Genomic DNA, 15,247 nt, shown 5'->3' on the forward strand with positions numbered 1-15,247 from the left:
TGGTCTGAGATAGTTTAATCACTTGCATGTCAAGTTGGTGCTATTTAGATTTCAGTTTTAACTAAGCACAAGAAAACAGTTTTTATTTTAGATCTGGGTAATAGTAAATATATGTACACAATTCTTAATATAGGTGTCTTCTTTCCAGGTGTTACCTCACTGCCCAGACTAAAGAAATGTTAAGTTTGGCTAATGACATGCACTATTACTCAAAATTACAATAAAAATAAGAGAGTTTTTAGGAACCATTTTACCTTGCCACAAGTATTGAAAATTTTAGAATGTAAAAGGAATAGGATTATGAGTGAAATTTGACTAAAGCTAAACAAAAAATGGTTTTGTATTCATTTGGAAGATAAATTGCAGTAAATTATATTTTCCTCAGAATATTTATTAGTTCGTGTGAGAGAGATATTTATATCAGGTGTCCTGTGAAAATTAAATTGCTTACATTTTAAAAGTTATTAGTATTCAACATGGATGCTGAATCTTTTTGCTGTTAGCAATTCAGTATAGTTTTTCATAAACCACAGTCAGCGGTTTTGTTGTAATAACAGGCTGAGACACATTGTATTCTGCATTTATGAAACAACTAAATATTTTGTGATTCTCTATTAAAAACAGCATGAGTACAGGAAGATTTTAAGCAGACAAATGCTAAAATGCTGAAACAATCTTAAAGTGCTTTCTTTTTTTCTCTTCTTACTTCTGTTAAGGAGAAAGAGTAGTCATGGGGTCCAGTTGAACCTGCAACCACTAAACCCAGCAGCTGGATCACAGTAAAGGATTTTAGCCAAAGACATCAAGATTGAGTCATGGGTGAGTTCATTTCTGATCACTAAGAAAACCTATAGAATTTGTGAAGGCAAGAAAAGAAGATTTTGTGGAAAAGATGTGCAAATAACAATACAAGAGAAAAAAAGAGTAACAGCACTACCTCTTCCTTGAGATGGTAATGAAATTAGAGTAGTATGGGCACCATTTTCTCTTAGTCTTGTACATCAGGACAACATACTTGGTATCTTTCTGTTGAAATAATGCAATAAAACTCAATGTTCCCTGAGTCCATAAAGCTGATCTCTGAAATTCCTGTAGCAAGGAGCCTTTTATGCTTCCTTAGGATAATTTATATTATGTCATATTTAAAAGAATATTAAACAAAAGTAAATTCCATTAACTCCTTGTAATATTGGAAGGGTATATTCTGGAAAAGAAGCAAAAAAAAACCCAAAGTATTTCACACCTCTGCCAGAACCAAAATATATTTAGCCATTTGAATCTTGATCCATTAAATCTGGAAGAGTGATCAGTAAACCCTGATGGTCCATCTCTAGCAGTGCTGGCTGTCCAGCATAGTGAAAGACAGAACACACAGGGATTTTTCTCGATGGTTTTTCTTTAGTCTTAGGATAAATTGGCTGATGAAAATGTCTGTGCAGGAGAGTGCTGTGCTTTTTAAAGGAGAGTCCAAAACAAATCTATTTTCCTCTTCTACTGTTTTGTATTGTTGTCCATCTGTGTGCTAGCTAGAATTTCATGCTGTCAAATCTGATTGTAGAGTCAAAGTCATAATTGTATAACCTTCCCCAGAGGAGAAGTATTGCACAAGATGTAATCTTCTTCATTCATCGATCCCTTGTACTGAAGTGGCGTGTTCTGCAAAAGTAAGAATTTTTTTTAAAAAAATCAAATCTCCAGGGAACTCACTGAAACTCAAAAATTTCTTCAGCTAAGTCAGAGCAGCTCATGGCATTTTTCACTTGCAGATCCCAATATAATTTCAAGAAAGCCCTAATACTGTTGCTATGTCTTTAGGGAAGCAATTGCTACCTAAGAATCATTCCTTTTTTCCCTATTATTTCCTACTCTTAATTTTCACAGAGGGATCCAACAAGGAACTGAACAACAAACTAGCATAAGACACCTGCACCTGGTCCAAATGTCCCCAGAAACCAATTATTCTTAAAAAGAAAATATAAACTACTGCACTGTTATTGTTACATTCTTTTATTACTTGCATTAAAATAATTATGTGCACCCTAATATTTTAAAACCTAAACTTCAATAAGTTCTATTACTCAAAAGATATTTTAGAAAGAACTTCAAAGTTAACTCAATTGATCTTTTTTAAACAATCTACTTGATTTAAATGTAATTCTGGGGAAGAGCTTGTATGGTTTCCAACACAAGGAGACTGCAATGCTTGCTAAACAGCAATTCTGTCTCTAGGAAAATACATGTAGCATGTAATAAAGGAGGCCATAAGTGGAGAAAATCAAAAAGAAGAAACATCACAGGAATGCTGCGATGGTTGTTTTCATCTAACAGATTATCTCAAGCCAAATTGAAAGCAATCTGGCAGACTTAAAACAGGATGCTAGCAAGAATATTTGGTGACTATGAGTAAAAATGTAAACATCAGTCTTCAGCAGTCTCCAGCATTTTATAATGGCTGTTTAGAACTTCTGGGAGTGCATCTATAGAAGCTAACTCCAAGTACCCTATCAAAGCTCCCTCTTGTCAGTAGAGCTTTCCAATAGAATGGGGAAATTTAGAATAATCCTCGTAAGTTTCACTGGAAACACAGCAACATGTGCTTCCTATTACAGACATCTAGATTAGGTGCCTAAATGTAGAACATATGAAGTAGGTTTTTCTATTTCATTAATTAGCCCTTTTTTGAGAGAGAGAGAGAAGGAGCTGGTGATATAAGGGAGTACAAAGAAGCAATCTTCTCATTGTTTCTGTAGATGAGTAATCAGGGACATTAGGAAGCCTCCTACCCACATTTTTTGGCTCAGCTGTGTTTGTTGTCTCATCAAATTGCCTGGATGAAACATCTAAATCGATCCAGTACCTTTACTCTCTAAAAAAGAAAAACCATTTATAGGCCAGTGAGGATTATGTGACTCAGTTTCACCTCTAGTCTTGCACAAGTGATAGGAACCCCTCTAAGTGTAGCTCTCTCAATCATTACAGAGCAAATGAGCATCCCTTGATAGCCTTAGTGAAGAAGCTATGGGAGGGTCACATGTGAGCTTCAGAGGCATTGCTGGTGTGCAGAGTCTTTGTGACAAAGCCTGAGATCTCTTCAGAAGTGTCATGTGAGAGCAGCCCAGCTTTTTGTGCCTGTTGTTTGGGGAATTTACCAACCAAATAGATGGCAAGGATGCTGACATTAAACATATAAAGGAGTACTGAGAGTAGGGATTTCTACTTTAACTCCATGTATAAAGTGGCAGTTCTTTATTAAGGCAAGCCTAATGGCTGCCCTATCATCTCACAGATCAGGAATTCTCACCCTCTGTGGCCCACAAGATAAACCCAATTAGGGTTTATTAGGAAACCACACCAGGCTTAGCAGCCTGAGAGCTGCTCACAGGTCAGGTTTGCTTCTGCAAGCAAATACAAAACTTGTATTTATTCCCCTGCTGAGGGGGAAGGCTGGGCTCTGTTTGAGGTGGCACACATCAGCTGGCTAAACAGCCCCCCTAACAGGACCAACAAACACATTTGGGAGCAGCTTCATGCACATGCCATGGAGAGTCCATGAGCACTGGACAGTACACAACAGCAGGAGTGTGAGGAAACAAAGCACATGAGAAATGGCAAATGTTTTCTCCGTGCCTGTGGCGTGCTGCATCTCAGTGTCCTTGTTCCAGCCACAAGGGAGTCTCAGGGTGGCAGAGGAAATGGGATATGCAGCACATAATCACTGGCCACACCACATGGGGAGATGTTGAATGATCAGCTCCTATGTCCCGTGCAATTTTCCCAATCTGGAAATATGGCAGAGTACATTGTTCTAACACACTTTGGAGCTTTCAAAATGCCTGCTGATTGTATTTTATTGTGCCCCTACAGAGAGGGAGCTGCCAATCTGCATGGGGCATATTGTATCCAGTTAATTTTATAGGACACGTGGAAGAGGGGCACGTGTCCTTGCTGAATAAAATTTCAACTTAAATGTAACTCTCTGCTTGTTGTCTAGAGATGTGGAGTCACATTTAATTGGCTTGCATTGATCGTTTGAAGCTGCTTATTAGTGTTAATGCAGTGTTTTGGCAAAACTGTAGCCTTCACTTAAATGGAAAGAGAGGTTGCTACTGGCAATTGTATTCAAATTTTCCATTTACCAATATATCAATTTATGAAAAGCACATCTATAATCTCCAAGATTTGCTGGTTTTTTTAAACTATACACAAAAGTGGAACCTCAACAAAATTAAAAGGTGGAGACTGACAGAAAAGCATTACTGTTTCTTCTATATGTAGCTCTTAATCTGTGTCCCAAGGAAATACAAATGGTTTTGAACAGAGGTAGGAGTAGTGCAGCACTACTGGAATGGAAGTCTGCAATACCCCTTACAGGTAGTTAAGCATTTACAAAGGTACTTTATGTTTTGCGGAGAAAAGAAGAAACCTCACAACTTGTAAAAGCTGTAAAGCCCGGTATGCTTTATTACGACGCGCGCCGGACGCAAGACTCCCCAAAAGGGCATGCGTACCCCTGAAGATTTCAGACCTCCTTTTATCCCCCTTCCAAATGCATATGCATACAGTTTCACAATAAGTTCATACATATTCATCTTGCATGACACTTAGCACTAATTCTTCTTTATCGGAGAAATTCCTAGGTCGGGGGCAGATTGACCTCGTGGTTTTTCTGTTTTTCTTTCTCTGTCTCCTTGCTGTCTCTGGAACGCGGCCTCTCCTTCAGCTTTAGCTCCACAGACCCTTCACCTCTCTCAGACACTTCACCTAGTTCAGGATGGATCCTTACTCTGTCTCACTTTACAGCATCAAAGACAAATAAATTAGTTGCTCTATTTGCATAAAGGTTTTTCAAACCTGCTGACCATGTTAGTGCGGTGCTCAAGTAAAAATTGCCTTGCCAGTTTATTAAGGAATTAAATATTTTGCAAAGAGCACCTGTCAAAGTGGAGTGAAAAAAATCCCAAGCATAAAACAAATGAAATAAGTACTGCTTGGCTTGGACTTCCTTTGGTTTCAATCTCAAAACTTTGGATGAAGAGGAGAAACAAAACCTGACTGATCTGACTATTGCTGCTGGTTTATCTTAGCACAAGCTGCAATACACAGCTGAAATAAACATGGTTTGTTGACTGTTTCCAAGGGAAGGAACCACTCCCACGAAGGCACAAGCTTTGCTAGTGTTCAGTAACTCCTTCATTATGCTGTATAGCAAAACCTTGGTATTTAATTCTTTGAGGTATATACAAGGGAAAAAAGACATCTTTCTGCCTCAGTGGTCTGGTTAATAGGCATTATCAGAGCTCTTATAAGGGTAAACTCTGCTTCAAAGTAAACTTTCAATAGCTCTATTTTGACTTGATTAAATCTGTTCTATTTTTACAGCAGCCTTGCCTGCTGATTCCAAATATATTGCACATTCACACCTGAAGATGCCCTTATCTTTTCTTGATCTCTTGTTCACACTTTTAATTGACAGCTTTTGAACTATTGAGTAGCAATACCCACGAAGTTGCCAGGTGGGCTGTGCTAAACTTTAGTTTGCAGTTTCATGTACTGATTGGACTTTTGTTGAAAAGGACTTTTAAATTCCACACTGAAAAAGCCCATGATTATTTGGGAGAGTATTATGATGTTTTCACTCTTTAAAATAAAGGAGCAGAGTTTTCCCAAATTCTCTGTGGCATCTATGCAGCACCTGTGAATGGATGCAATTCTGCATTTCAGTGTTTGCTGTGCCACTAACAATATATGTTTATACGAAAAATGACATTTCTGGCTTTTATAAACTCGTTCTAATCAAAAAGGTATGCATGTCTTAGCTGTAAAGCATTCAAATTCTGATCAGGCAATAAGTAATAAATATATAGTCTCTGTTCTGAGTTGTAGCCTAGGGCTTCTGTGTGTCATTGTGCTTCCAAATGGAAGGTGTATTATGTCATTTTGGCCATGTGGATAAATGAGAAGAATTTTCTGAGTTTAAGTCTTCTATCAATATGTGAAGGGAAGAGGGAAGGAATATAGCACACATAATTCTACAGATATTTCCCCTGAATGAGCCCAAACTGTTTATGGGTAAAGCATAGTGTACATAGTGTTTCCTCTGGTCATTTATTCTACTGACTAACTATCCCCATTATTAGAAAGTCATGCATTATTTCTTGTTTGTGCTTATCTGGCTTTCAGCTCCTCATTGCTGCTTCATATTACATCTTTCCCTGCTATATTAAATATCCCATTAGTACCCAGCAGAAGTAACTCTGCAGGAAAGTGCTTATAACCTATGATCAAATTACCTTTTCAACTCTATTTTGAGAAAGTAGAGCAAGCAACTCACTAAAGATATTGTGTTATTTTTTAGCATGTTCTCAGCATTTTTTCCTAGTTTTTAATTTCCCTTTTCACTAATTTAAATTTATAGAAACTGTCAGCAATGTAGGTCAACTATTCATGAACCTGACTGTGTGCAAAGATAATCATTAAACCCTGTAATTGACTTAGCCAGAGGTTTGAGGCACTCTAGGGTGAAGCTCATTGGGCCAAAGCAGTAGAAAGATGTTGGACTTGTTTACATGTATCCCAAAATGTTATTTACCTGCTTGCCTCTGTTTGTTGCTCTTGTGTTGGCCAGCTGATCATCCTGAAGCTTTGAGTGAAAACATCCATATAAAGAGCAATAAAAACTCTTAAATGCTATTACATACGGAGCCTTCACAGGACACTTAAAGCCCAGTTATGTCCTTTCTTTTAAATTATATGTCCAGCAATTTCTTGTTCCTCTTGATGTCCCTTGCTAAGGGACAACTTGGTTTTGCACCTTGGTTTTGTCCTTTGATTATTTGATTTTGGCCAGCATGCCTGATCTATACTTTTGTAAGTATAGATCATTTTCAGCAATCTGATTTCATTTGAATTTCCAGTATGGCTCTTTCCTGCACTAGAGAATTAAAAATTTCTGGTTGAACCTATCTGATTTCACTACTCTGCCTTTCTTTCCCCCAGAATAGTATTGTTTACATTTCAGTTCTAAATACTGCATTGCTAGGGAACTGCCAGATTTCCTCAGGAGCTTTTTTTAGATCAGCATCCCAGAAGACTTCACCTATGAAACCTCTGATTTATGAGGTCTGCTTTTTGAAGCCTGCTATTTTTATTTTTTTGTACTGCACCAACTTTTCGAGCCAAAGCTTTCCCACAGCTGTATTTTGTCCAAACATGTCATAAGTTTCAGACCATTTGAGGGTTTGTTGAACCACATCCAGGTGCTATAAAGAAGAAATAAAAATTATGTACACGCAATAAGCATGCAGGGAATAATGACTGCCTAAAGGTGGCAGCTTGTCAAAGGATTTTGTGCTATTTTTTATTTCATCTCATGAGGAAAGCTTTCCCCAAAGGAAAAACAGGAGAGGAAAGCTTTCCCCAAAGGAAAAATTTATGCATCTTTGCAGCTAAGATGCAACTTTTTTAAAATGCATGCAGTAACACACAGCTAAAACCATATGACCAAAATGGAAATCTTATGCCAAAAGAAACACCCAAACTGATTTAAAGCAAAACAAAAGAATTATTTCAAAGATGTTTGGAGAATTGCCTGCCTCACCTTGATTTTCCATGGCTTCTGTGATCCAGACATGAAGAAAACATCTGAGAAAAATCTTGTGACTTGGTTACTTTTAAAACTTACCCAGACTTTTATCTTGCTTGATGGTGAGATGTCCTAGGAAGGAAGGATTTGACCAGTGAAAGGGATTCCACAGAAAGAGAACAAGCACATAGCTCAAAGTGTGACTGCTGTTGGTTGCAGCAGTATTAAAATCTGGCTATATGATTTTAAAACCAGGTAGATGTTGCATGGATTCCCACCATGGGTTTAGGTTGCAGGTTACAAATGCTTCTTTAAAAAGGTACAGATTTCCCACCTTGTTCTGTAAGGACACCAGAGTACCTCCAGCTGTGCTCAGTGGGGATGGGATTATTGGAATGCAACTATTTAAGCTAAAACTAATTCGGCACACAGTTATTGATTCACCTTTTATAATAGAAAATTCAAAGGCTTTATATATATATAGAGAAATAGAGACCTAGTGGAAGAAAACACTACTAGGCATTTGAATGATGCCTGCATAAGGCATGAGAAATGTAATAATTGTTGCTTCTCAGAATTCTACCCATCAGTTCCTATTTATTTGTTTTAACATTTTGGGCAATTACAAAGTCAGAAAAGTAATAATAATAATAATAATAATAATTATTATTATTATTATTATTATTATTATTATTATTATTATTATTATTATTATTATTATTATTATTATATTTTCCTCAGACACCTGATGATTAAAGCTGATGGCTAGAAATGTAGATAATCAAAACACATACATTAAGTTGTGTGAGATCAAGACCTTCAGACACAGACCACATCTTTTAAGCAAGCAATAAAGGCTAAAAACTGTATCAGCTTTTTGAAATCCCAGAGCATTTATACAAGTAAAATTCATTGCTAAATTGTTGCTTTCAGGCCACTGGAGATACAGTTCATTATCTGCAAGTTTTATTTCACTTTACTTCAACAGAATGCAGAAACTAGGTATTCATCAGCCTGAGCCCTCTGAAGACAATTTCAGAGCACACCTGTAGGACAAAATGAACTCAAACTCCATACAGAACATAATGATGGCCCCTGCTGTTTGCTCTAATATGAGCGTGTGTCAGCACCAAGCAGAACTGATTGTGTTGCCTCCTTTCATGGCAGAGCCCAGCATTTAAGGCTTTTGAGCCAGGTGAGAAAAATTTCATTCAATGCTCTCATGTCTGAGAGGAGTACACAAGGAAGCAAGGGTAGCAGAATGAGCTGTTTCTTTTAACGAATCTACTTTCCTGAACAAAAAATAATCTCAGACTCAGCCAGAAAGAGAGCACAAAACACAGTGTGCCACTAAAATTCTAGATGCTCGAGCACTTGTCTAGAATTTTTATTATCCCTATCACAAAAATATTTCCTATAATTAACATAGAAATCATCCTAGGATAAAATACAAAGCTAGGCTAAATGCATTCCTTGATGTTATCTTACTCTTCATTAGATTATACTTTGTATTCTCAAAGACATTAGAAAATTCAAGAATATTGGAAATAAATGCCATCAAAGGGAAAAAAATTATTTTTATAGTGTTAGTCAGCCAGACACTTGGCAAAAACATAAAATATTTTTACTTGAAATGTAAAACTGTTACTTAGTCTTGCAAACCTGTAAACTTCTGCTGTGTTTCAAAACAAAATAAGAAAATAAAATAAGAAAAAAAATCCTGGACCATAGGTCGTAGTTTCCTATGGTTTAATCATACATTCTGCATGGTTACTATGAAAAGGTTTTCTCTACTTGTAATATCCCAGGGCTTTAAAACTGTATGCTTAATATTGAAATCAATTCTCATTCTAGTTCAAGCTGCTCACAGAAATATTGATTTTTTTTTTTTTCATGCACAATTTCTTTGAAGGAAAGGAAGCAAAGCTCACCTAAATAAAAAATCTGCTAATTTAAGCTCCTTATGGCAGGGTATCAGCTGCCAAACCAGACGTCTTTGCAAGCTCTTTCAAGGAATTTTTTTTTCATACTTCTCAAAAGCTGCAATATTAGATACAGATAAATGTTATACTTATTTGCTGATTGCATCCAATGTGTATCTGTGTAAAAGAACAATCTAAATAGTACCCCAAACAACCAACTCAAAGCCCCAGTGAATTTAGGTCCTAAATATTTACCAGCATTAGGAGAATGTTATGATACTGTTCACTTGCAATTGTCTAGCAATGACGGTGGGATTTCTGAATTTCACAGCTCCTTATGCTGTCTCTGTTGGTTTGGTTGGTTGGCTGTTTGTTTGGGGGGTTTTGGGTTTTGTTTTTGTTCAGGCTGTTTCAGAAATACAAAACTAGAATTGTAAATTAAGGCATTATATAAAGGCACTGGATTGGAAACCATACCTACTTCCCAAAATATGGGTTCGTGTTAGAGAATGTATTTTCTTCTCAACAGTGCAGTGGTGACCTGTGGATATAGATAGTCTTACATTTAATATCTCAAATTCATTCTTCATTTCAGCCACTCCAATTTTTGTTAGTGTCTTCTTACATTACATATTTGCCCTCTAATAAGCCCTGCTTCTTCATACTGTAACTTTCATCCTCTTCCTCCTCACTTCTTTTGCATTTTGGGAGATGTTATTGGGGTTTTTTTGGATATGGGTGTTTGTTTTTTTTTTGGAGAGGGGAGAGCAGGGTGTTCACCTTTTTTTGGGGGGGGGGGGAGGGGAGTGTTCACTTCAACATATGTTTGTCCCTCGTGTCTAGTTGTTCCTTCTCTTGATTTTAGGTTAAATATTTCCTCAATTCAGCTATTTCCTTAAAAGGAACATTGTGGATTCACATGTAAAGGCACTGATGAGTAAGCAAAGTGTAAACAGTTCAGAAGGCTCCTGGTGTCCTCTGAGGACAATTTCTTAATCTGGGAGATAGCCCAAATGTACTGCCATTCTGCTACCACTTATCAATGTCTCTCTGACTTCAAAGTTGACTTTGATAATTCTCTAACACAAAGGTTTCATAGCTGAGTTACTGAAAGACCTTCAGTTCTCAAAACTTAATGTACTATATCTCTTTAGAGTACATTTTATCAAAGTGGGACTTAATTGTCAATGTTTATGTCTGGTACCATCTCATGTTCAAATGTATAAATAAATTCCCAGTGAACATTTTGTGAACTTTGCAATTTTGATATTCAGCTATTCATACTTGGGAGGTCTGCCTTTTCTTCTATAATCTTAAGTGCTGTAAAACAAAAATTGCACTGCCTCAAATATGAAGGACAGAGGTAACTTGGAAAGAGCCATATTGAAAAATTAAAATACAGTTAATCTCGCATCTTTCAGTCATAGGCAGTTACTATAATGTTCCCAGATGGTATAATGATTTACCAAAGCCATTAACATCATACCTGTAATCATGCAGTCATAAAAATACTGTTGCAATCTTTAATCAGTCAAAAGACTGGAAATGGCTGGTTAGGAAGAGTATCATTAGTAAAGTTTATATGTTTGGTTGTTTTTAGAAATGTACTTTCAACATTTCAGTTGCAGCTTTGAGTCAGGCATTTGATTTAGTCAAAACACCCAGTTGGAAGAAACATCTGGAGGAAACTGAGGAATGAGGGAGGGAATGAGCAAGTTTGCTCTGGCTGTGGCCTTCTTCCACAGCAGCTGTAGCAGGACAGCTGGGCAGGGCCACCAAAGCACCCAGTGGCTGAGGGTACTTTTGTAGAAGAGAGGAAAGTGTTTCAGTGAGCTCAGAGCTAAATTACTGCTGCTTGTATGTCTAAATTACTGCTGCCTGTACACCACTGTCTTCAGGCAATATGCTGTCCCATCCACAAAGAAAAGGGAAAAATAGTCATCCAGTAATATCTCCTCTTCTGTCTGCCTGTTTCTTGTGGAAAACTGAAACCCATTGTCTGTGTTGCCCTCTGTAGCTGCAGCCTGAGACCTAGCAAGGGAGTTATGATCAGCCTGCAGCTGGGAGGCAAATTTTGTACAATATCTTTAGCTTAAAATAACTTGGCAGAACTGATTTCTGTTTTAAGGCTTTTGGTGGACATACATTTCCACTGAAGAAAAAGCCTTCCAGGTGAGAATATCTAGCTCAGTTTTTCCAGGAGAGGAATATCTCTCCCCTTTCTCCAATGCAATGTCAGTAATCCCAGCGTAGCTGCAGCTGTGCTGATAAAAAGGGAGAAGGAAGTGAGAAGTGAGGAGGTCCTGCAGCAGAGGTGCCTGCACAGTTAGCCTGGCCCATTAGGTCAGGTGTCCCAGGCTCTTCAGGTTTTGAGAGATAGACCCTATTAAATCTCTGTAATTGTGAAATGGGAAGAGTAATCTTTACAAAAAAAAGTAGTTCATTTTTACAGCACTGCTTGAGGCACAAGTGTATGAGATAGAGAGGTAGATAAAGATGCTGTGGTGCAGCTTAATGGTTGCAAAGAGCTGCTGTAAATGAGGTCTTTTCTATCTTTCTGAGCTTAGACATTCTTGTGCTTCTCTTAAGAGGTCCTTTAGTTTGCTTTGCTCTGAACTCAGGGAACTTGGATGTGGGTGTTAAATGAGGAATAAATCCTCTGAAGGTAAGAGTTGCCCTGTAAAATACAAATGTCTTATTCTCAGTTGTACTGTCTGCAACTGACAGAGCTTTGAATGCAGTGTAAATTAAATATAATTAAGCCAATTATGTTCATTTTCACAGCTAAATCTTTTGGATTGTGGGATTGATGGACATAATGAAGGATTTAGATTTTAAATGTTGTGTTCTGGAGCCTTATCTGTCCATTAGTTATTCACATAACTATAATACAAACCCTAGATTTTGGTCATCAAATGGCTGAGGAAACAAGAGGGTCATTTCTGGGGCTGTCATTTTAAAGTATGAACTGCTGTAATACATGATCTTCATGACACAGGTGGCAATATGGGTCCTGTTTTACTTTCAGTGCTTCATCCTGCACTGTTTTGTGTTTCACTAGGAACACAGCAAAACAGCTGACAAGTTAATCAGCATTTTCAGCTGAAAATTTGCTTTGCCTAATGAGCAACTCTTTGTAATAAATCCACCCTTGGTATAGCAATTGTCTTGTGGGGCTTCAATTTGATGTGTGACATAAAGGACCTTTGAAATCACTTCTAATTAAATAAAGGAAAATTCCAGAATGAGGAAAGAGCAGAAGTATAGCTGAAATCCATACTACTCACTACTTGGAGAAGCATGGCAACAGGTAGATTTTGGCTGAATCCATTTGCCTCATTTAGGCCAAAACTTAGAGATACAACTTTTCTCCTATCTGTACGGCATCTGCCTGAAGCTTATCAGTTGTAGCATTGAGTCAGTTTGGTGTACAGTGTTTGTTAACCTTCAAAGGAGTAGCTGCAGCCTGCAGATAAGTAAACCTTTTTTCTTCAAGCTGAAAAGGAATTCTAACTTATTTCCTTTGTAGCAGATTTACAGCTTAGTGTATTTTTATTTTAAATAATGAAGATTACAATGATAATGCATGCGGCTATGATTTCTTTACCTTTGTGAAGTTCCTTCTACCTAGCACCTTAGGTGAACAATGGAAAAAAGACTACAAGGTGCTGGGACTTCACTAGCAACTTATTTCAAAGTGTCTGATAATTGCAGTTATTTAACTCTTAGTTCAAAATTTGATTATGAACACTTTGTCATAGACAGGTGAGGTGACTCTTCTTGGTGGCAAATGGCAATTATTTGGATTTAGTGAAACATTAATGTTTAGTGAACATTAATGTGTACTGATAATTTGTGGTTTGGTGGCACAATGTTTGTTGAATGTTTGGAGGGGGTTGTCCCCCACAGATATGACAATTTCCTTCAGTTTAGATACTCTTTAGACTGAATATCAATTTTAGAACTCCTGTAAGCAGAAATAAAAGCCAATACTGACCATCCCAATGAAGTCCAATGTCTTCTCAAAGCTGTTTGAAAACATGCAATTCTGATGATTTATTTCTTTGCTGTGTAAGGAATTAGTCTATCAAGCCTATTGTTTTCTTGAAAAGAGTTCTTAAATGCCAACATGCCATAACTTTTTACATTTTAGTCAAGAGGGAAACACTTATAGACCTTCTAATACACAGACACGTTTCTTCTAATAAGAAGTAAAAATGCATTCCACTAAGGTAGCCCAAAACAACTTTTCAAAAGCTGGTATCTCCTCCTTTTCCTGCCTGCATTCCACAGTTCAGCAATGCGTGTGTTTGTAACTCTAGTTTCTTGATTTAAATGTAATTATACTGAGAATGGGCTGGAAACTGCTGCTGCTTCTGTTTGTGATATCATGAATGCGTAAGAAGTTTAGAAAAGGGAAGATCTCAATGGATTTTCCATAGAGCAAGTGTTTATTTGCATCAAAATTAACTTTAATGGGTGTCCTCGCTAAAGGTCCTTAAAAAAGAGGAAGGCTGAAAAGTGACAACTCCCACTGGGGCTGAGCTTCAGAAAATATGTGTGAGTGGTATGTACCACATTTGGGGGTTTTCCCTGTTTACTCTGAGGTAGAATATCTTCAACTTTTGTAGTGGGTCAGACTGCTTTTAAAAGAAGCAGCTTGCTTGATTTATTATATTATCGGGTGAAAGGATCTATTCCAAACACGTGTATGGTTCTTACACTTCTCAAGTAATTATGACTAGATCAGGAGCAGAAAGCTACAGAGGAATCTATACAAGAAAGAAAATTCTTTCTTTATAATGTGAGTTCTCTCTCACCCTGCACTGAAGAGGTAAAGCTTTTAATTTACTTATCATTGAAAGAGTATTTCACTTTTTATTACTTTCTTGGTTCAGTTTCTTCTTCTATTTTATCACCTTAGAAGAGTTTTCAGCTGAGACATTAGCCCTAGAGTATGTAGGAGTTAGATTAACTCTTAAACAGCTGTTTGAAGCAAGTGTGATCTTAACTGATATGCTCAAAAGCTAGACCCACCTTACAAAAGAATGATTTTATGTCTAATCCTTTTGATCCATTTTTGCCTGTACATTGCCTATTACTGGGGCTGTTTGTTACAGTAGATGTCAAAGTATTTCTTGAGGTTTCCATAGACAACAACCTTTCTGTAAACCCCTCTCTGTTCTGTATTCTTTTATACCAGAAATCAAGAGGCTGGCAGTTCATAATGCCTATTTTGTAGACAACTTTGCCATAGCAACAATGTGGGCTTAGATTTTGACTGTGATAAAGGTTTTTCTAATTTTCTAAATTCACCATTTTGTGGATGTGTTCTTGCATGCACATTTCCTTAGTCAGAGAAGCTCTTTTCCTTCAGTACCTGACATAACTGCTCACAGGTTACCAGAGCTTTCTGACTCATTGGTATCCTGACAAGCTGGTTTTTTTGAAAAAAAGAAAAAAACTTAAAATCTGAAATTCTTTGAGTCCACATAAAATTTAACTCCTCTCTCAAGTTCATCTCAACTGCCCAACTTGTTTTGAAGCATGTCTTGCTGTGCTGCTAAATGTTAGCCTTCACATTATAAAACAGATTTTAATTTGTGACTGTAATGGGGAATACCATGATCTACCGGTGACAGTAAAATCAAGGGCCAGATAGGAATGTCTCAGTGTTCAAGTAAGGCAAAAATCTGTGAAAAAACTTTTCCTCATAAAGAATACATTTTTGAACACTCCTCTT

At 37.2% G+C, this 15,247-nt stretch overlaps 1 protein-coding gene across 1 annotated transcript in view; it reads left to right on the forward strand.

Annotated features, from left to right (window-relative positions):
• Nucleotides 1-721: 721 nt before the first annotated feature.
• RXFP1 (relaxin family peptide receptor 1) overlaps nucleotides 722-15,247 on the forward strand; it is a 61,901-nt gene continuing 47,375 nt past the window's right edge. The window contains exon 1 of the mRNA XM_026792934.2: nucleotides 722-819. Coding sequence (XP_026648735.2) covers nucleotides 816-819 — 4 coding nt within the window. The 5' untranslated portion in view covers nucleotides 722-815. The remainder of the gene's footprint in view (nucleotides 820-15,247) is intronic.

This window comes from Zonotrichia albicollis, chromosome 5, assembly GCF_047830755.1.
Source record: "Zonotrichia albicollis isolate bZonAlb1 chromosome 5, bZonAlb1.hap1, whole genome shotgun sequence".
Classification (NCBI taxonomy): domain Eukaryota; kingdom Metazoa; phylum Chordata; class Aves; order Passeriformes; family Passerellidae; genus Zonotrichia; species Zonotrichia albicollis.